Raw genomic sequence first — 22,972 nt, 5'->3', positions numbered from 1 at the left:
AATTATTTCTCACACTCTTTCCAATAGTGGAGTACAATTAATAATAAACAATTTCTACAGAGTGTTCTAAAAGAAATAGATTAAGGAGGTTAGTTGTCACTGCCAGGTACTTTACATTCGACACACTTTTCACTTATAATCTATAAAAATAAAATTGCAGGCCCTCCCTTACTTGGCTTGTCATTATATTGTATGATAAATGGTTTAAATTTAATGGCGAAATTATTTCCGTTAAAATTACTATTTATTATCTAACTACGCCGCAGATTATTTCTTCATCATGAGTGAAAAGTTCACTTACAAGTTACACTAAGTTTTAGGAAATAAATGTGTAAAAAATCTCTCATTTAGTTTTTATTAATTTAATGTCTGAAATAATCTGGAAAGTAACTCGTGTTATTATCTGGAAACAAAAATTGCAGAAATCCGTTATAGAGGAAAAAGTAATTGCGAACCACTTTTTAAAATTGCACTACGTAAAATTGCACTTGCGAACCACTGATTTTCCTCAAATTTGTAATTTTCTATTCCAATTTAATTCTTTCTAATATTTTATCAGTAATTATAACTGGAGAATACCCGCAGTGGAGAGCGAACTAATCTGGTTAGATCAGAATCTCTCTAAAATTATTTTCTAGGTAACATTTTGTGCATAAAAATTACAGATATACATTTATTTAGTGTGCGGTACATAAAGTTTATAGTAAACGTAAGAATTAGTCACGAGGAAATCGGTTCAGATGTTACACCCTCGGTTGATCAATTATGAGAAAAACTTAATTGTCAGATCCCAATAGTATCTCATAAACGAAATATAAAATTGAATTTTTAGCGATTTTTCTTTCTATAGTTGATTCACACACACACACTTAGAGGTAAAAAGAGAGACAGACCAATTTCTAAAAACCACTTTTTCGAGAAGTGGGGTTTCCAACGTGTATTTATTTAGGAAACTCAAACTTCAAAATCTATCAAACGCAATATATGAACAGTTATTATATTCTATTTCAAAAAGCGACAGCACATTACCATTATTTTAATTGAATTAATTATTGAATTTTATCACCAAAATGAATTGAACTTCAACAAACGATTGATCGCTAAATGATAATTTTAATCAATGAACATAGAGAAAGGAATTAGTGGTTAGCGTATATTGGATTCCAACGTGGAGGTTCTGGGTTCGAATCCAGCTGCTGGACTTAAGATTTTCTTTAAGGAGCCTCTTACAGATCGCTGTCCGGTGGCGGACAGTGCACTGAAAAAAATTCCGGCCGCCAATAACCTTGGATGTAGACGCGCATTAAAAAATAAATAAATAAAAATAAAAAAACTTAATCAATGAGTACAGTTCCTTCATTCGATTTTCAAAGATTAGATTAGTTTCGTGGTCAAATACATCAGAAAGCGTGTTGTCTTGGTTTCTCTGTATCCAAATTTAGGAAGTTCACCTATCATCAGAGATACGATTATATTTATTAATTTGATGTAAAGAACTTCACAAGAGCCTTTCACTTACAAAGCTTATGCCATACATAATAACCCTAATCATGAATGAAAAATCCGGGGTCAGAAATAGTGAGAGACAGTATGCTGGACATTGCGGATATTTTTACACAAAACAAAAATAAAAAAAAATCTGTTATTCTTAAAAAATTGAAAGAAAACGAACAGAACTTTGAATTAAGAAAAACAGTGAGCTAAAGTCAAGTAAAATTGATTTTATTTAAAGTTATTTACTTAGTTTTATTAAAAAACAATATATATATATATATATATATATATATATATTTTTTTAACACAGTGAATTTTATCTAGGCAGATATGGAAGGACAAAGAAAAAAATATATTTATTTCCTTGCTTAGTTTGTGAAAGATAATATTTGTTCCAGCAGAGGAGAATTGTCTAATTTATTTTATTTTTCCTTATTGTAATTACTAAATGTTACTTTCTTTATAGCTGCAGCAAATAAGACCAAGCAATTTACGATAATGACTGCAATAAATATGATACTATTTGATATATATTGTATTATTTACCTGTTTTAATACATTCAGCTGAATAACAAATTTTCTTGCGTCCTAGAAACAAAATATACTTAATATAAACATCAAAGAAAATGAGTACGTTTTATGTTTAATTTACCGAATCAATAGGGGCTGTTCTTTTTTTTTAACAATGTTAGTTTTTATTGATTGTCACAAGACATTAATGGATTGAACTGTCGATATTTCAGTGATTTATCGTACTTAACTGTTCGTGATTAAATGCTGTTTAAAAAAAAAAAAAGATGAAATTTTTATTATACTGGTCTCTTTAAGTAGAGTATTTTCATTATAAGATAAATCGAACACACATAATTTGAATTTGGCTACACTTAATTTCTTCTTAATTAGCATTGAAAGTACAACATTTTTCGACTTGTGTCAGAGAGAGATAGAGTTATATTACAAATGGCATACAAGTACTCGATTTAGCGAGGTACATACTTCATTCTCAATCTAAAACAGGTTGGTACAAAATAATGTAAACTTTTTCTTATAAGGTATTCTTAGACAGAGAGGTATCAATCTTGTTCATTAAAAATGTTTAAGTATTTTCCACATAGATTCCGCTATGGAACAATACAGTTAATTCAACGTTTCTTCAATGAATAGATTTCATATCATGTAAGTGTACTAAAGTGCAATTCTAGAAGGTGTGCAAAATATTTATCTAGGTTGCTATCTCCACTTGATTTGATTTAAAACTTTTCCAACCACAAATTTCTTTAAGTGTAGGAGTACGTGGAAAATCGTGGATAAAAAACCTGTATCATCCCTTGTAATTGCTTCGCCCTTTCCAAAGAAATCAATAAAAAAAATCCATTTTGCATTTCAGAAACACAGGCCATTCCTTAAGGGCAGGTAGCGGTTTTTGGGGGCAGAGCCACAAGCATTCAACCATTGCTTAGATTGCTATTAGTCACATTCTTATTTAAAGCAGTTCAAACATTGTTGCTAAATTCGTTTTCGGATTAATTTTTGTCAAAATTTAATAAACGAGACCCCCACCTTGTAACTTTTTCATTTCTAATTCTTAGGGTGAAATGTACAGTTCGCTTCTTCTGATTACCTACGGTGACAGCTATGTCATAAACCTTAAGTCGGCGATCATCCAACAAGCTTTACTGTAAACCTTGATGTTTTCATCTGTATGCTAGTTTTAACCTCCTTCATGCGGATCATTGTTGCATAAAATTCAAACAACCCATCTAGTTCAAACAAATCACCAGAATTATTATGTGGCAAATAATGCCCTACGGAGGCCATTATCTCAAGCAAAAATTAATATGCAGTTTGCTCAAGTTACCGTGTTCTCTCGTAAATTTTAATGACTTCAACTAGTGAAGGTATTTGCTTCAATATATAAAAAAAAATTGAGATAAAAACTACAATATGCGTACAAATGCATCTAGCTAATAATCCTATATCATAAGGCTGAAACTTACATAATAATAACAAGACAACCTGGAAGGTGGTCATAGTAGACCTAATCGTTTTGCTGGACTGTAACTTTTTCCGTACTATGGCTAAGAAGAAAGAAGTACTAAGCTCTAGAGGTGGAGTTGCGAAAAATGTGGGATTTAACGGCAGTCGAGATGATGCCTATGGTTTGCCTCCATGAACGGTCTCATCTTTAATGTGCTAGTTTAGGCAGCGGTGCCGAAGGTCAAAGGTTCCGACCCGTTAAGTTAATCTAATCTGATGAGCTCATCGCTTCCGAGGATAGAATTATTCTTGAAAGAAGACACATTCTCACATGCAAAAGACTGTGATGTTGGCACGTCACGCATTGTAGGTGAAAATTTGGACGATAATGATAGCAATAAATCATGTTTAACACCTTATTAACATCAATCCCACCGTACAACTAATAATTACATTTTTTAAACATTAATTATGCATGCTCAGTATAGCGCAAATATATTAAATAAATATAAATTTAAATTTCACTTGCAAACCCTAGAAATTTTATATGATTCTTACCGGTTGATGCAAAAACCACCAATGTAATTAGAAGAGACAAGGCAACTATAAATAAGAATATCACAGCTAAAATCAAAATTCTTTCCGATTTTGTCCATTCTTTTGTTAAACTTCTCCATAACCTGAAAGCAATTTTTAAAAATGTATTTCAACCAAAACTTATTATTTAAAAGTAAATTCTAAACAACTTCAATTCACAATAAAATTACAGAAGAAAGCTGTCATTCCTACCGCAAAAATTGACAAGTAAAAATAAAAAGATCATTTATTTAAGATCCATTTATAGCCAATAATTATTTCAATTGGTAACAAAACTCACAAGAAACTGGAACAAATGACGTATTTAATTCTTACTTTTTCAAGGAATTGTTATTCAGAATGTCTTGTACTACTATTAAAATATGTTAACGTACCCTATATATGAGCATATTTAGATTGGAGAAGAAGAATATGCCCTAAACGAACGGAATCAGATTTGAGTTGTTTAATTTAAAAAATTCAGTGATTTTTTTGCTTAAAATTAATAAAATAGTTTGATTTGTTTTTGTTTTTATTATTCTAAGGAAAAAATAATAATAAACTAGCTAAAACGACCTTCACCGGTCACAGAATAGGAATTACAATATGAAGTGTTATCAGTAACAAATATGTCTTTTATTTTTTTTTCTTTATACAACTGTGACTCAGATGGATTTCTATTTGTCAGCAGATAATTTTAAAAAACAAAAATAAACTATGATTTAATTTTAGAAATATAAAAATTTATGATATTTTATGACTGAACTGAACGCACCAATATTTAAACAATTTGATTAAAATTTCCTTTTACTAAAAACTTTTTTTATAAAAACAAACCTGTTTCGTTTTGGCGTAACAGCAACAAGATGATTTGTACTTCCTGTTACTGAATCATTAGCATCCATTCCTAAAGATCTTAAAAATTTGAGTTTAAGTTAACGTCACCCAGGAACTAATACTAAATTCATGTGCACCTCATACATTCCGTTTTGAGGTCACTTCAAGAAGTTATGATTATCCCTAGCATATGGAAGCAAACAGTTGTTGATACAAACTGAAAGGGAAATACTAGCTACCTACTGTCGGGCTGGCTGGTAAATCTAGCAACAAGTGTTTGCTAATGGTTGCCGTGCAACGCAATAATGCAATAAAGTAAAATATATTTCTATTGTCCATATTATAATGATTAATATGACTATTTTAATCAATGATTTTCGTTTTAGATCCAATAATTTGGACAGCTCATTCATTAGTTTCATCTGATGGTTTTGCCACTAAATAATCTGAGCCTTCAAAAGAAAAGAAAAACAATTTTAGCAAAGGATTTTAAAAACTTTCGAGATAGAAAACACTCAATACAGTCATTCTCGTCTTTCTAGATGAGAAAGTTTCTTAAGAAGAGACTAGTATCTTTACTAAATATTTAATCCTGCACCTGTTGTATCAGGAATCATACCATCTACTACAAACTATTGGATCAGAAAGCCTAAGGTACTTAACGGCATTTTTTTGGCAGCCTACTCTCTATTAAGGGGAATTATATTTATTTTAATACAAAAAAGGGATAAAATAATTTTATATAAACAAGAGAGAACCATCATTATTTATTATACAGCAAATATTTGTTGAAACTATATCCCTGTTTAATATAAAACATATATTCTCTTTTCCTTTTGAAAATGTAAATCTGAAAACAGAATTTTCTACTAACTTTTAAAAAACTCAAAGTAATAAGGAGAATTACACGCCTAGCAAGTATTAGGGTGTTATAACTACCTACCGTTATAACTATAAGGCCTAGGACAAAAAGTACCTGGTCACCTAAATGACGATATAACAGAGATCTTAACAATTCCAACTTAACAAAGACTCTCCACTTACTGCAACATTCAACTACACTTTGGTGCGACTTAGTTGTCTATAACACAACTTACAGTTATTATATGTAGCTATAAGCACGTTAATGTATATTTCATTTGCCTTAATAAATGTTAATATTTTAATAGTTATTCTTTTATTCTCTCAGCTGTAATATTTAAAATAATTCAACCATCAAGATTAATTTAAACTGGAATTTCTAGAAATACTGACCTCAAATTTTCCTACTGATTCAGTTTCCAGTGTCAATGTAATTAAAATATATACGTGTATTTATATCTATTTGTTTTTCCCTCAACAAAATGCACTACTAGACGGAATATATTTCTTTATATAATGATAATTTTTTTGTAATTAACTAGTTTTTTGATATTTTGTTTGGCCAACAATGAGTAAGAAGCAATCTAGAGCAAACACGAGCCCTCTCTCAACTAATAAAGCACCGCCAGAAATGTGAGTAAAAAGGAAATTGTTACAAAATTATAAAATCGCACATATAAACGCAGGGCAGGTTTAAAATGGCTATAAGTTTGGATTTAGAACTAGGAGTTCCGCAGTTCTAGATCAACGTGTAATTATGTACTAAGTTTTATTTGTTAGAAAAAAATGTAGTAAAATAAAAGATTTGAGTTTCTGTCCCCTTCACACCTTATTTGGTACATAGTTTAGACGCTAAGAGCGTATCCAAAAACTATATTATTCTATTACAAAGGAGCGGCAGAGATATGCAGCTGATATTTCAGAAAAGCAGACACAAAAAATTAATAAATAAAATAATTGGTACCATCCTCCGCGGCTATACTCACTCTTAAGTATTTTACTCTTGACAACGATATTCATCTCCTTGAAGTTATCGTTCCTGAAGCATCTTTGAGTAATCGAGTCGAAGGCTCTAGTTTTCCTGAATTTAGTAGTTTCATCTCTTGACATTGCTTACTTCTCCTGTATCAATTTCTACCTTCATAAAACTTCAATATCCTTATTTTTATTTTATATTAAACCTCACAGATCAGCGTTAGAAGTTCATTTAGCAACTTTCCATTTATAAATTCTTGTGAGAGTGCTAGAAAGAAATAAAAACTTAAAACCAAAGTAACTATGATGTAAAATTATGTTCTAGGATTTTTTGTTACTCTAAGATTAAATAAATGTTCGATAACACAATATGGCTCAATAATTTAATTTATTAAACAGGTCGTATAGTACAAACGTTTCGGCAGATGTCGCAGAAGTCTATTACGAGCTCAAAAATTCTAAAGAAAAATTAACGTTAGGGTCATTTATTAAGGTAAAATGAAATAATTTGTATATTCACTAATACATTATTAATCTACGTATGTAAATTACTTTAATTTATTTAATATTGAAGGACTATAATGCAACACTGCGATTTGCTACCTTCTGTTATGGTTTATAACCGTCATATACTTTTCCATTGTGAACACGTGCATAGCACTTTTTGCTTGTATTTCAAATATATGTATACTTTACTTTATTTGGCAATAGTTTGTCAGAAGAAATCCTCAACCACGCTCTGCCTACAATAAATACATTATTAAAATAATGTATATTTCAAGAACAAACACGATTTTTTTTTTTACTTTTATTCTATTCATTTATTTTAGCTAAGAAATTTTTGATTAGTATGCTTCATCGACCATTAAATAAGTGTTGTGCACACCTTTAAACTCAGAATCTTGTCAATTGACTTTTAAAATCTTTAAGCAACTAATAAAATATAGAATAAACATTTTTACATTTTAAACAAAATTTGCCATTCTTAGCTAGTATCAGCTTTCTCGGGAACTCATTCTCTTTCACACGTAAAACAATTTCGCCAATGATTACCAATAATGCATATCAATATTATACTTCCATACTTGGTATCGCTCTAAACTTACATTCCACAATCTTCCTAGTTCAGGATTAGAGTGTTCTACATTCCTCTGATCCCGTTTATTATTGTTAGTCTAATAAAACAAACACATAAAATCTATTAAAAGCTGAAACACCAGATTTATAAGGTTCGTATCATTTTTAAGGGTTGTTAGAAATTCTATTATTTTGTATCCTTTATTTATATCCCTCTTATAAATATTTTCCCATTTAGTATTGATGTGCTGGATGGACAAGGCTGTTGTTGCAGGTGCTGCACAGCGGAAAGTGATTCCCATTCATCACTTGTCCATAGCACAGCTAATTAATTCTACACTATTACTCCTCTCTCCGGACGAATCTCTTGTATATTAATCAAGGAGGTCCCCTCTCATGCTGCAGCTTCGTTTTACGCTTTCTTTTGACACATGGCCGACATCGCTTTGTCAGCAAACGTTGCCACGTTTATTGTCACTGTTGGCAGCCACTTTTTCAGCTGTACAGTATACTTTTTTTTTCTGTTTTAATTTCAGAAATTGCTATGCGAAGGGATAAATATTTTCCAAGATGTCAGAGTTAAAGAAGTTGACGAGAAATTAAAAGCTGCTGAAAAAGAAATAAAATATCCTGTTATAAAACTAGATTTTTTCAACAGGTAAATTGGTAAATACTTGGGTTATCTGTGATTATATATACCATATAGTTGTCTAAAATGCGAAATACGAAAGATATGTGCATTATGAGCTGCTAACATAGAACGGATAAGCTCAGTGATTGCACTACTTCTTGACCAGTGATAGACTTAGTTTTTGCAGAAAAAACAAAAAAATGGTCTTAAGATATTGAGAACGCTCCGTATGCTAATGGTTAAAGTTGCCACCGCTTTTAAAAATAAATTAAGATTGATTCTGTGAATGATACTTAGATTTCATATTTAATTTCTTTCTCAGCTATAAGAACGTAAAGTACATGAATATTCTGATTCGCATCAGTTTAATAAGTTTACACCAAAAATAAAAATAGGACAGAGTAAAAATAGGTAATCTGAATATTTTTAGAGAACGACCTGTAAAGACTTTAAAGATAACATTTATTTGCTGTTAATATGAATAATTAAAAAAAATAAACGTAAATAGGTTCCCCTTTGCAATACTTTTTATTATTTTTGAAAAATATGGTGCAATCTTTGAAGCTGGTTTTATAGAAATATAAAAACTTGTGGGAAATATGCAACCAAACACAAGAATTTTTATAGAAATCACCGAGATAATTTGACAAGGAAATATAGATTCTGTCCTAGGACTAAATCCAGTAATTAATGCTACACTCTAGTTCAAATCCTCAATCTGCTTGAAGTATTTCATTTAAAAATAAAAGGTTGTATATTAAAAAAATATGATACTGAAGGTTGGTTAGTTTAAATAATGTCATTATTTAATGATCCTTAATTCTTTCATATTCATGTTCTCTATTGCTTTATTGGATAACTAAAAACTCCTCAATCATATAAGAAAAACTGCTCCTAAACAACAGATGGCCGAATAGCTTATTTTAATGTATCAGAATAAATTTATTTTATTTTATTTTTTTTTAATGCTGAAATAAAGAGGAATTATTCACTAGTTAACAACGAAAATAAGTTAACAATTTTCTTCTTATTTTAGTTTAGCAATGGTGAATAAAGATTTAATATTAAGGGCACTCAAAAAGGAACTAAATATTCCAGATTTTCAATTATATTATAAAATGATAGAGACCATATTTGATGTTACACAATTTAATTACTCTGGAGAAGTAAGAAAAAAATAATATTAAAATATTACGAACTTTTCTGGCTAATTTTTATGATATTACTAAACTATGTTTGTTTGTAGGTAGTTTTATTGGCTCCACAAATGATGGCTGACAAGGAAAAATTGTGGGCATTGTCTTTGTGCAGTTCAGATGGACAGAGAGCAGAATTTGGCCAATCCAGTGTGCCAGTGGTCATGCAGGCTATTAAGTAAGATATACACATATGTACTTTCCCTTATAGAAAATTGATACATTTTTTTTTCGAGCCCCAAAGTAAGTATAGTTTTAGAGAACCATTAAATTATGCTTGTTAGGTAATAAAAATCATAAATCTATTTCAGTTTCTTAGGCTACATGGCTATGAAAGAAAACTACGAAATTTAAAATTTTATGTCTAAACATATTTAGCTGGTAAAATTTAAAAGACTGCTTTTCCCATAATTATAATTATTATTATTCGAGACTGCAGGCCTAATTCTTAGGACTTACGCCACGAATGGGCCACCATCCCATTACTCTAAAGCGTCTCAAAGGTGACTATAGAAAACATACTCCTCTTGCCATACCATCTTGCCGTAACTAAGCTAGAACGACATGTCGGTTCAAATAGATTTTTTTTTTTTTGTAATCTAGCTATTTATGAAGGCTTCACTACTCAATTTACTTCTGAAGTTTCCCTTTCTTCTACTACTTGACCACATGCCAATTCTTTTACATTCACTTAAAAGCCAGGACTAACGGAGCTGTTATGGCCGCCAGCATGCAAAAATAAAACCCCCTTCCACCCATCTAAATACGGGAAAAATACTACTCCATTTATGAGAAAATGGTGGTAGTTTTTTTTTTCTGGACATTGTGTAATCTCGAATAAATTAAAGCAAAACTGATAAAATAAACGAACTTAAATTTAACAAAATTTAATAAGATGAAGTATGAGTATAAATACAGCAGTAGTGATGATTAAAAATGTTGAAAATTAGTTTTATTTGAAGTAGAAAAGCCTACGTTTACTTAAATTCTGTCGAACTTTCATTGAAGAAATAATTGCATATTATTTTCCCGTTCAAGAAAAACTTTTTGTTCTAATGTGTCGTCGACATTCTGAAATATGTTAATGTGCTATATTATGTTTTCAGTAAAATATTTTTGTACGGATTAGCTCTAGAATTGATGGGCAGTACCCTCATCCATTCATATGTTGGTGTTGAATATGTTAAGACCGATTTGCACGACTTATATTTAAACAGAGAAGGTATTTAAATGGTAAATATATTGTTACAATTACAAATTTGTTGCAATATCAGGAAAAATACTTAATGTTGATTTTTCTAAAATTTAGGCATACCACATAACGCCTTCACTTATGCTGGTACTCTGGTCATTTGTGCATTGATCATAAGTGTAGGAATGAAGTGTATGGATATGTCGCAGAAGTTTGAAGCGTATCTACTCTATATGAGGGTACACATTGCTTGATTTCTTTATTGTTATTATTATTATTATTATTATTATTATTATTATTATTATGTAACAACTATAGGAAAAAAATAAAGAAAGTTTGTCGTTATATATAAAAAGTGATTAGTGCTGTTCTTCAGAAGTATCTTTGATGTTTAAAGAGCTGAGAACAACTTTACGTGGTTGGTTCACATCTTTAGTAAACTTCCCAGAGCTTCTAATAAACTACCTTACTGGCATCAAAGGACGTTCAGTAATAAAAAACTTCATCCGTAATCTTAAACCAAATCTTGAATGTAATCAAAAGAAGAATACTAGAATGCTTCTGGTCGATTTTGAAATCTTATAATTCTAATTAAAGAAAAATGTTAAAAATATTCGGAAAAGAAATATAAAGACATTATAGTGTAAATGAAGTATATAGTGCACGTGGTGTGGTCATTCTTGCGCAGAGTAAGTACCGAATTAGATAAGTAAGGGCATGCGGATGCAGCAGGTACGAAATATCATCATTTTTAGTTTAAAAGGCCGTGTGTGCACTGCCATTTGTTATGTTTCCTTATCATAAGAAATGACAATCTATCATGGTAATTGTTCGGTCGTGACCGAGACCATTCGGCCAGTTTGGCTAGCGTCCGTCTCTCGCGAGTCAGCCTCGCGCCCGCGCGCGTACTAATGTACACATCCGCCTTAATTTCCTTCTTCCTACATATTTCTTATCGATCATTATTATGTTATTATTTTGCACCTTTTTTATCCTCTCAAACTTTCTATATTAACTTGTTGTTTCCGTTTCTATTTCCTTTATTTGTTTTTCTATATTCTAAACCCTTTGCCCCACTACTTCCTTTGAACCATGTGGTCACCTTTCGAGTCTGTGCAGTTCCCCGCTAGTCCTTGTTTAAGACGCTTCTCTGCTCACGCTTTAGCAACTCTTAACGCATCTCAACCCGCTTCACTTCCGCTGACACCTAACAGTACGCATCATCCGCATCTGAACGCCTCTCCAGAATATCGCTTCACGCATATTCCACCGCTTATAGTGCACTTATTGCACTATTCCCCCTTTACTCTTCCGCTTACCTCATTTCCACTTCCGCTACGCTTCTCTGAGCCTGAGCCCAAATATTGCCTCCCTTTCTCAAAGCTCAACACACACACACACACACACATTTACATAAACATATATACACGCTTCCGCTCCACAGCTTCCTTTCCTCTCATCGCTTCTCAGGCAGCTTATCAACATACCTCACGCACATCGCTCCTTGCAAAGGGTAAGTACCTTCCCCTTTTTCTTTTATTTCTCTTTATTTTTTCTATTCTTCTTTGTCTACTATTATTTCGTACAGCGCCCACTTGGGCACCTTAGCATTTGGGTGTAGGCGGCCACGCGCGCCTACATTTTGGTCCTCCGGGCCGGATACGGGGCCCATATACAGTCCACTTCTTCCGCATCGCTTAATAAAACCCACTATGGCGCCTAAAAAAGGGAAAGGCACTGCAGGTGCATTATCGTTGGTTGCCTTCACTCGCTTAATCAGAGCAACTAAATTGGCCCTGGATCGCCATCTCGAGTACTTTGTCCAACGACTCAGAGTCGCTCCTCTGTCCTCAACGCTCATAGCTTCGATGACGAGATTAGTCGAGACCGACTTCGCCAGCTTCCGAGAGCGAGTTGAGCCGTATCTGGATGCGAACCGGCCTCCTGAGGGCCTCTCGGAATGGCATTTGATAGACGGGTTCCAGCAGGTGCAAAATTTATACCTCGAAATTATCGATATCTTTGCGAAGGCTGATTCTGCTTCCTTGGTCACTACGCGGCCATCCACGCCTGCCAGCTCTCCACAGTCGGCAACCCCTGCTTCAACAGCCTCTCCCACGCCTCGCCTTGCTGCATCACTCCCTCCTGCGCTTCCAGCGCACCTGCAGCCTTCAGGTCTTCTCAAGGTCTCTGATGAGGCCGTAGGCATCCCTGCTGCTAGCCCCGGTTCTCCGCGCTCACCTGTTCGCCCCGCTGCCGAGAAGTCACACTCCTCATCTCCTTCACCCCACATTAGTGAGGTTGAGTACCCGTCTCCTCCGCCTTATATTACCAGAGTTAAGTGCGCTTCTCCTCCGCTTCACATCACTGGAACTGAGAACGCTTCTCCTTCGCCTCCTATCAGTAGGGCTGAGTGCTCTTCTATGCCTCATATTCCTGAGGCTGAGGATGTCTCTCCTTCGCTCCCCTTATTTGAGGAGCTGCCCCCCGCATCTCCTCCGTCTTATAGTAGCGGAGTTGAGTGCACTTCTCCTTCACTGTACAACAGTGAAGTTGAATGCTTATCTCCTCCGCCTCATCACACTGAGGCTGAGGGCGCTTCTCCCCCGCAATCACCTTTACTTCCCACTTCGGAGGAGCCGCCTATTACGTCTCCTGCATCTCTTCCGCCTCTTACCGCTCAGGCAGAGGACGCCTTTCCTCCGCAATCAACTTTACTCACTGCCTCTAAGGAGTCACGCCCCGCACCTCCTCCATCTCGCATTAGCGGAGCTGAGTGTGCCTCTCCACACAGTGAGGCTGTGCGCCCACCTCCTCCACTCCATGTCATCCGGGCAGAATGCCCTCCGCCATGCTGCACGGTAAACGCAGAACCTGTCTCAGGTTCCGTGTGTACATCCACCGCAGATGATCCAATTGATGGCGCCTTGCACAGTCTTACCCCGCCTCATCTTCAGGAATGCACCCAGGGGTCGAGCGGACCTGCTAGGCTTTCTGAGCCTCTAGACAATGGGCCTAGACGCCCCGCATCACCTAATTCAACCGCAATGTGTATGTATCAGGAAGCTAAGCCACCAGTCAAGGTGGCTCTAGTGACCACTGCTCCTGAGGACAATATTATTTTCCAGTTCTCTTCATTGCTCCACCGCCAACGCATTACTGCGTATTGTTTACGCTTCGGGTTCAACTGCAGGAACCCCACCACGCCTCGCCATGGTGAGCTATCATCCTTGGAGCTACAAAACGCCTTAAGTCATATCATCCGGGTCATACATGAAGAGTATCCTGCTAAGAAATTACTAGAGGTTCATACTCCTTCCTCTCCGCCTTGCTTAGATCTGCAATTAAACCGCTCCTCGAACTCCAAGGATCCGCTGCGCGTACGTGGACCTCTTACTGATGCACCACTACCCTGCGCGTTTCTCTATTCTAAGCGAATGCCCGGGAATCAGTATCGCCCCCGGCTCATTCTTGATGCTACGCTCTACCGTCTGCTTCCCACTAGTGCCTTAGCCCCCAATGCTTTCGTCCACTGCCACTGCGCCATACCGGATGGGCGCAGAGGTAGCTGGCGCTGCCTAAACAACTGCAGCCAGTGCTGCCCCGCCACGCTTCACTCCATCACTCCCCCTATGGGTGCCCTCTCGCCTAAGCACATCCTTGCTGTTATGGCCTGCAGGGAGGCCGGTGTCAACCTCACCGGCCCCTTCGCCAGGTCTGTCGCGCAATTGCGCAGTGACACATTACCCAACGGGCATCCAGGATCTTTTCACAGCTTCACCACCTTCGCAGCTTCGCTGTGCAAGAATGCCTCCGCGCTGTTCACATCCCCTGTCACCGCCGCCTCTCAACGCTTTGTTGCCCCACGTAGCTTACCCTTCACGATGTGTTCCGATATCAAAACTAATTTCGTGTACGCACAAAACTCACTGCGCGAGCTGGGAAATCACCTCCATCATCCGCAACTTACTTTAACCATGAGGTACACTCCCCCTGCCACAGTGAATGGCGGGCGGGTATATCCCTCGCAAGTCTGCAGTGTGGGCGACATGAAAGAGGCTCCATCTCAGTCCACGAAGCAACACCTCACGCACGCTATCAGTGATCTCCGCTTCTCATGTGAGAGATTGTTAAACATGGTGTTCAGGGTCGAGACCATCCGTAACTCCCCACCGCTAAGCGCTCCATCCTTGGATCCAGCTGCTTCTAAACCCAAGACTCCAGGACCACACTGGTTGCCTTCTCTAACTGCATCTCAAGGACGAGCCCCTTCTACGGTCCATCCCGATCGCATCCGCCAGGAGAATCTCCGTAACCTTATCCCGCAGGCCTTCGGGAACCTTCCCCCGCTTCCGCAGTGGTTCAAACAGCTACGTCCTACCGCCAACCGCTTCAGGGGTCACCCGCCGCATCTAGGCCAGACTCCGCTCCCCGCTCACGTCAAATTCACTGAAGCCAAGCCTTCAGGGCGGGCGGGATGTTCGGTCGTGACCGAGACCATTCGGCCAGTTTGGCTAGCGTCCGTCTCTCGCGAGTCAGCCTCGCGCCCGCGCGCGTACTAATGTACACATCCGCCTTAATTTCCTTCTTCCTACATATTTCTTATCGCTCATTATTATGTTATTATTTTGCACCTTTTTTATCCTCTCAAACTTTCTATATTAACTTGTTGTTTCCGTTTCTATTTCCTTTATTTGTTTTTCTATATTCTAAACCCTTTGCCCCACTACTTCCTTTGAACCATGTGGTCACCTTTCGAGTCTGTGCAGTTCCCCGCTAGTCCTTGTTTAAGACGCTTCTCTGCTCACGCTTTAGCAACTCTTAACGCATCTCAACCCGCTTCACTTCCGCTGACACCTAACAGTACGCATCATCCGCATCTGAACGCCTCTCCAGAATATCGCTTCACGCATATTCCACCGCTTATAGTGCACTTATTGCACTATTCCCCCTTTACTCTTCCGCTTACCTCATTTCCACTTCCGCTACGCTTCTCTGAGCCTGAGCCCAAATATTGCCTCCCTTTCTCAAAGCTCAACACACACACACACACACATTTACATAAACATATATACACGCTTCCGCTCCACAGCTTCCTTTCCTCTCATCGCTTCTCAGGCAGCTTATCAACATACCTCACGCACATCGCTCCTTGCAAAGGGTAAGTACCTTCCCCTTTTTCTTTTATTTCTCTTTATTTTTTCTATTCTTCTTTGTCTACTATTATTTCGTACAGCGCCCACTTGGGCACCTTAGCATTTGGGTGTAGGCGGCCACGCGCGCCTACAGTAATGAAGAAGAACAAGATCAAATAATGCTAAATAGAGGGCAAATACGCATCTTGCCTATCGTTTATGTAAGATCAAAATCTTGGAGGGAAACGTAAATATTTATCAACAATTCTGAATTTTTTTATTTTTTTGTCAAATGTTTTTTTTGGAAAGGAATATTTAATATCTACAGAACAGAAATCGGAAAATAGATCAACAAGAAGTAGAACTATCATATATTTGTTACTTTTTTTATTTACATTGACATTTTTATTTAATTATTGACATTTCAATAATGATTGTTCAGACTCAATGTTACATTGAGAATCTTAATGTTTATTTTGTCTTAATATAAGTTTATTTTCAAATAGAATTTATCTTTTAAGAAGAAGATGTATTTCAATAATACAATGCTGTTATATGAGAAAAATAGATCGCAACATATGAAATCAATTGCATATTTTCTGAAAGCACACGGTTGTATTCCTAATGATTGCAATGTCGATTCACTCTTGGACTTTTATTATCAAGTAAGTTAAACTAGAAATTCATTAGATTATACATATGAAAGTTTCACTTATTAATTTTCTTGTTTTTCAATTTTTTTCTTAAGGCAAGTGCTATAGAAGTAACATGTGAAGAATTAGCACTAATGGGAGGTACGCTGGCTAACAACGGTGTAAATCCAATCAGTGGAAAACAAATTTATTCTAAAGAAAATAATAGATGTTTATTGTCAGCAATGAAAATGTATGGCATTTATAACTTTTCTGAGGAATTTTCTTTTAACGTAAGAATATTTTACAAGTTTAAGTTAATAACTTAGTAATTGACTAGTTGTATGAAATGGAAAAAGCAACTTGTACACATTTGGAGACAATTCGATCATTTTTCAACTTTGTTTACCTTTTACATTTAAAAAGTGGCCGATCTTTTATGTTACATCTGGCTCTGGCCACTATACTATTTTTTAGAGACGGTAAAGCGATTTATTTAGCAAACTAGGATACTCTTTTTTTCAAGTATGTTTAAATTTTTACTAAATTAGGGCGACCCTATATAGGACATCTAACAGTGGCTGTAATTCTGGTTTTGTGAGAGAAAAAAGACAGTTTTTTTGGTGAAACTTGCTGACAATTTAGTTATATTTTTATTATTACCTTTAATTTTAGAAATCAGGGATTCCTTATAGTATAGGTTATAACAACTACAGGCCAGAATACTAGTGAGAAACTGATAAAACTGCTTTTGTGCTAACTAGGATACAATTCTCTCTTTTTTCCGAGTTTTCTACCTTTCACATTCAAAATTGTGGGGGCGGGGACTTTCATATTTAAACCAATACTGTTCACAATACTAGTTGTGAGAGACGGAAAAGACAGCCGCCTTCTCGTTAAAATACCATATAATTTAGTATTTTTTTCACGTTTTTTATTTTATGTTACATCATCTCTGGCCAAAATACTTGTTTTAAAAGACGAAAATAGCAGTTTTTTCACAAACTTGTGGACGATTTGGTGTTATTTTTCCTTGTTGTTTATCTTTTAATTTGATAGAGTGTCTCTTTTTGTTACATCTAATTCTGGCCATAATAATAGTTGAGAGAGAGATGATGAGAGAAAAAGCAACTTTTTGGCTGAGCCAGCGGAAAATTTAGTTATTTTTCATGTTTTATTTGTTTTTTACTTTAAAAACTTAGGGCGAGCCTACATGTTGCATCTAGCACTGGCCATAATGCTAGCAGAGAGGGTCGGAAAATCGAAAGGCTGATTAAATCCTGGAGCTTCCTAGAGCGTTTTGTATATTTTTTTTTTTTTTTTTTTAATGATTTAAGGCGCGTCAACATCCAAGGTTATTAGCGCCCGGAGCTTTTTCCAGTGCACTGCCGGCCTCCGGACAGTGTTCTCTCGTTACAGACAACACTGTCCATCACCGGACAGTGAGCTGTAAGAAGCTCCTAGGAAGAGAAAATCTAAGGGTCAGCTGCTGGATTCGAACCCGGGACCTCCGCGTGGGAGTCCAGTATGCTAACCTCATAGCTAATCCCTTCCCTGTTTTGTATATTGATTGCATAATTGGCGATTAGGTCTGTAAGTTCCAGGAAAACGAGATATTTCCGCTAAGTGATTGCTAATTTTGGGTTTCCTACCGTAAAAGTGTCTGGGAAAAAAAATATATGACTTCACAGACTTTAGAGTGCCGGTCATAAGGAAAGTAAAAATTTAATAAAATGATAACCCTTCAAAGTTTACAAAATACAATAGAAAGTTTAAGCTCAGAAATTCATTGTTCCCTACTATTTTCGTAATTATGAACTGCGGGCCATTTTCGCAAAACTGCTACTTATCAAAAAAATTGGAATCATTTAACGAATGAACTATTTTATTTAATTAATAAGAAATGTAAACGGTTAGCTTTTACAAATTATATAACATTTCAGGTAATTCATATTTTGTACTAATTAAAGGTGGGTTTGCCAGTTAAATCCAGTATAACCGGACATATATTGCTGATAATCCCTGGTATTGTGTCTTTTGCAATGTATTCTCCTTTGGTAGATGAACAAGGAATTAGTAAACGGGGTAAAGACTTTTGTAAGGTAAGTTCTAAAGCATACACTAATTGAAATGAATAATTAATTATTTATTAGAATCAGAAAGACATATGATAACTTTTTCTGAGTTAGATTTTTTATGTTTTTGTATTGTAGAAGTAAGAAAATTCTTAGTACACCACAAAAAATAACAAAAAATATTTAGTTATGGGACTTATCCTATTTGTATCTGATGTTTGAGCGTAAAATTTACAAAATGCTGAGTCTAGAAAGAAATTGAACTCTGATCATCATCCTAAAAGACAGAAAACTTCACTACTCGATCCTAATATGAAGACTTTGAATTTGAATAAAGTTAAATTTGTTTACTTCTTTGTGCACTCTAAAAATATTGTTCAATTAGTTAGCCATATAATGTCATTAACTTTAGGCAGTTAAATTATTGCCATTGATAATGGAAAGAATTGTCAGCACTCAGTACACTCCGAGAACAGTATGTAAACAATTATTATTTTCAGGCACTTTCTTCAGAAAACAATATACATCCTTATGATCCTGAACAGTTTGCTGACCTCACAAATTTTTATGCTAAAGAATCCAATGAACTATGTTCAATTGCATGTCCACTGTTTGCGGCAGCTTGGAAGGGCGATCTACCTACTTTAGCACAGTAAGCAACCACATCTCTAAATTACTTTCATTATTTATTTTTTGTTTAATTAAATCTAGCTGATATTTGAAATTGCCGTTGTTAACAAAATGGATGAATGTAAATAAACTCATTTCAAAATATTGCACTGATATCATTTTCACGTTTATAAAGAAATTTCTATTTCTCTTTATTATAAAATAAAATAACAAATCTTTAAATTTCTCCTTTATATAACGGTGAAAAGAACGAGTTGTTCAACGAGCGAATTACTAACTTAAATTCCTTTCAATGCAATTGGAAAGATTCAACGATGCCCAAAGTAATCCATTTGTTAACAGTCGTTTAGGCATTAAAAGTTTGTAGGATGTAATCTACACGCCAAGCCACACTGCCAGCAATTGAGTTTAGTAAATGTTTTGCTTCATATGTTATTGAGCTATTGAGAAATTGTCGTAAGATAAAGGTGTCGTATGGCTGTAAGATATGATTTACAAGACTTCTTGAGGAAGCCAGGCTCCATTAGTGCAATAACACAATAAGACATCGATTAATAGGACCCAATTATCTTTATAATCTTCATTTTGTCTATGGAAATATCGAAAATTGGGACGGATATTGGGTTTGGTCACCATTTATCTTAATTTATGCTCATCCATCGGCCGACAAATTCTTAACACCAGTTTTGTTCTTCATTTTGAACAGTCATGCTGATTGATGCCTTCTTCTAACAAAACTTAAACGTTATAAGAATTTGTTAGACTTTCCAAAACAAGAACAGTTAGAAATTTCGTCTTGACCAGCTCGTATTCCCTAAAACTTGTGTGCTCAAATATAACATTTTGATATGACGGGACTACGATTAAAATGTTCCCTTTACATTACGTACAACTCTGTTAATTTTAGCAAACCAGGAAGTTATTCCATTAGAGAACAGCTGTTACCAGTTTGAAGTTTGGTCCAAAATAAGAAATGGGTAAGAACAAAAAAATATTTCTGACCCTCAAGTTTTGAATTGATAAACCTTTCTTTGGAGCGACGAAAAAGGTTCGGATAAAAGTCTACATTCCGTCCAGCCATAACCATAAATTTCAGTGTACTTTCTGCAGTATATAAAGTATTACTAAGTACTACGAATATTACGATGGAGACCAATTAAATGAACTGGTTGATTTGAGTATACACACAAAAGTTTGGTTAAACTACTACGTTTATTTAAATAATGCTCGAACATTTTCTAGGAACCTAAGAAGTTTTTTAAATAACTATTATCAATTATTTCCTTATGGGTACAAATGTAACTTCTCTATTCTGTCTTCCTTCTCCTCTGTAGCTAAAAAAATATTTTCCTTGAAGCTGACGATATTTAAAATGATAAATAATATAATAATGAAGACCTTATAAACATAGTGATCACCGGAATTCTAAAGTTTAATCGAATAACGGAATCAAATAGATTTTTTTTTTGTTAGTTTATTGTTTAAATTTCACTTACAAATTATTTATTTGCAATAACTTTATGTTAATTTGTTGAAGTATGACTTGGTAGTAATTAGATTAAGATATTCACCAAATATTTTCACAAATAAATACGATTGTTTTCTGTTGACAGTTTACTGAATAGTGGATATCAAATTTGCCAAAAAGATTTCTCACAAAGAACAATACTTCATGTAGCAGCTAGTATAGGTCACTTGGATGTTGTTAAATATTTAATAACAATATGCCCTAATTTGATTGAATATAAAGATTGGTAAGATTGTTTATGTATATTTTGTATAATAATTAAGAATGACTGTAGACGGCAGAATGCAAGTTGCTTACGAACTAATTTTTGAAAATGTGTGAAAATCCAAAACCAATCAGAATTGAATAACTAAGTATTAAATATTTTATTATTAATACTTATTACCCAATTCTTTTATTAAGAATTGAAACCATTATGTAACCAAAAGCAATACAATCTCTTCCTAGAAGCTTCTTGCAGCTCATTGTCCGTTAGTAGGCAGTGCTGTCTGTAATAAGATAACACTGTCCGAAGGCAAACTGTGTAGTGAGGAAAGCTCTAATGACCTCAAATGTTGATGTGTCTAAAATTAAAACGAAGAAAAAGGCAATAAAAAAAAGTAAGAAACGCAAGGTTCAGTCCGTACATGGACGTTCATGGAATGGGTTCAGAATAAATGATTTCTGCGTTTTCCCATTAAATATAATACAATGTGCTTAAATACTTATTTCATATTTGCATCCACTGTACCATTAGATATTTATTTGTTCAAATCTACTAAAATTGTATGGTTGCACGTTCTATAGATAACACAGATAAAATTATTTTACTTACCAGTTCAGCAGTTGCCGTCTCGTCTGATACTGGTCCCAAGCTATGCACTCTTAGGAAATGTTACTTTAATTTCAGAAAGAAAGAATATAATTTTTCAAATTTATTTTCTTATTTTATTTCAATTTTGCACGAGTCTCGCCTAGGTTTAAGCCGACTACGTTCAGGCTTAAAACATATCTTTTAATAATTTTGAATTTAATAACTCAGGTCACTGGCGCCGGAGGTTTTTTTTAGGTGCTCTTCCAGCCTCCGGGCAGTATTCTCTCGTACAGACTACTTTGTCCATCACCGGATAGTGAGCTGAAAGAAGTTCCTAGGTAGAGAAAATCTAAGAGCAAGCAGCTGGATTGAAATCTGGGATCTTTGCATTGGAATCTAGCACGCTGACTACAAAGCTAATCCCTTTCCAAATTTAATACCAAATATATCTAAAATAATTCTATGAATAGTTATTGTTAATAGTATTCATACTGTATGGCTAGCTTAAGATGATCTAATAATGGATGTTTTATTTATTTTATTTTTTCATTAATGATTGCCCCTTTTCTAAAGTGTAATCATCTAATGGTTTTATTTCAATCAACAGCATGGGAAAAACTGCTAAAGATGATGCTGTACTTTTCTGCCACAAGGCTGTCTGCCATTTACTTGACGAATGGGGAACAGTAAAACATGCTTCAGAGGCGAAAGAATCTCTCAAGTAAAACAAAAATGGATTAAGGAAATTAAAATTTTAATGATTAATGTATTTATAAAAATTGTAAAGTCTGACGTATTTATTTATTCTCTCTCCGATCATTTCTATTATTTTCACATGATTTTTTGTTTAATATAGCTGTTAAGTTATTCGTTAAGTGGCGGCTTCTGTTGCTGCTTTTCTTTTAGCTTACCTTTAAGTATTCCTTAACCATTCTTTCTCGCAGGCTGCCATATATTTTTCGTCTATTCAATTTGTGGCTGCACTAGTGTAGAATATTCATAGGGCACGTTCATTGTATTCCCAATAACCAAGAAGTAATACTTTCCTCCGGTACTATTAGTATTAATTCCTTTTCCAGGGTTAGCAGCTCTGTGCTTACAAAAATATCATAGAAATAGTCTCAAATGGGTTTGTCGTTTAATCAATCCTTAAACTTTACTTTTAAAACTCCATGTTTTTGTTAAGGAGATAATATAAAGGTAATGATTGAGACAATACATTACCGGCTGTTTCCTGTTTAATCTCAAAATCAAAAGTCTGCACAATCGCAATACCTTCTCTAAATAGTAGTAAAAATTTGAGAAACCATCAGTAGAATCAGTAGCCATAACTTTTTGAGAAATATTTTATATTCAAATAAAG

The 22,972-nt window shown here is 34.9% G+C and overlaps 2 protein-coding genes across 10 annotated transcripts in view; one reads left to right on the top strand and one right to left on the bottom strand.

The window, feature by feature from the left end:
- The window catches only part of LOC141449822 (neprilysin-like), a 46,507-nt gene extending 39,415 nt beyond the window's left edge, over window positions 1–7,092 (bottom strand). Inside the window, exons 1-3 of one of the 6 annotated variants that reach the window (XM_074119639.1) lie at window positions 6,732–7,092; window positions 4,030–4,151; window positions 2,041–2,082 (exon numbers count right to left, since the gene is read on the bottom strand). Coding sequence is in view for 3 of the 6 variants with exons in the window: in XM_074119635.1 (XP_073975736.1) it covers window positions 2,041–2,082; window positions 4,030–4,151; window positions 4,885–4,952 (232 nt within the window). In the remaining 3 variants the exon portion in view is untranslated. Of the gene's footprint in view, window positions 1–2,040; window positions 2,083–3,054; window positions 3,150–4,029; window positions 4,152–4,884; window positions 5,108–5,860; window positions 6,063–6,731 lie in introns of those variants that run through there. The other 5 variants (XM_074119641.1, XM_074119637.1, XM_074119640.1 and 2 more) reach the window with 5 other exon arrangements.
- LOC141449830 (glutaminase liver isoform, mitochondrial-like) lies at window positions 6,076–22,416 on the top strand. Of its 4 annotated transcripts, XM_074119665.1 has the most exons (14): window positions 6,076–6,175; window positions 6,288–6,378; window positions 7,120–7,213; window positions 8,334–8,455; window positions 9,465–9,594; window positions 9,675–9,802; window positions 10,731–10,846; window positions 10,934–11,055; window positions 16,458–16,616; window positions 16,700–16,876; window positions 18,554–18,685; window positions 19,159–19,310; window positions 20,902–21,042; window positions 22,217–22,416. In XM_074119665.1, the coding sequence occupies exons 2-14, from the start codon at window positions 6,314–6,316 to the stop codon at window positions 22,332–22,334; spliced, it is 1,656 nt and encodes a 551-aa protein (XP_073975766.1). In that variant the 5' UTR covers window positions 6,076–6,175; window positions 6,288–6,313; the 3' UTR covers window positions 22,335–22,416. The 4 variants fall into 4 exon arrangements, with proteins under 4 accessions (XP_073975766.1, XP_073975765.1, XP_073975767.1 ...); XM_074119664.1 differs by having other exon boundaries at window positions 6,096–6,378; XM_074119666.1 differs by lacking the exon at window positions 7,120–7,213 and having other exon boundaries at window positions 6,096–6,378.
- Window positions 22,417–22,972: the final 556 nt, after the last annotated feature.

Source organism: Rhodnius prolixus, unplaced genomic scaffold, assembly GCF_049639745.1.
Source record: "Rhodnius prolixus isolate KJV_2025 unplaced genomic scaffold, Rpr scaffold_2, whole genome shotgun sequence".
In the NCBI taxonomy this organism is placed as follows: Eukaryota; Metazoa; Arthropoda; class Insecta; order Hemiptera; family Reduviidae; genus Rhodnius; species Rhodnius prolixus.
This window is presented reverse-complemented; position numbering and strand designations above follow the sequence as displayed.

Excerpts from the sequence above, each read along its gene's own strand:
- LOC141449830 (XM_074119665.1), top strand. The coding sequence starts at position 6,314 with ATGAGTAAGAAGCAATCTAGAGCAAACACGAGCCCTCTCTCAACTAAT. Across the intron at positions 9,595-9,674 it reads AATTTAATTACTCTGGAGAA|GTAGTTTTATTGGCTCCACA; the intron begins GTAAGAAAAAAA and ends GTTTGTTTGTAG. Across the intron at positions 19,311-20,901 it reads GATCTACCTACTTTAGCACA|TTTACTGAATAGTGGATATC; the intron begins GTAAGCAACCAC and ends TTCTGTTGACAG.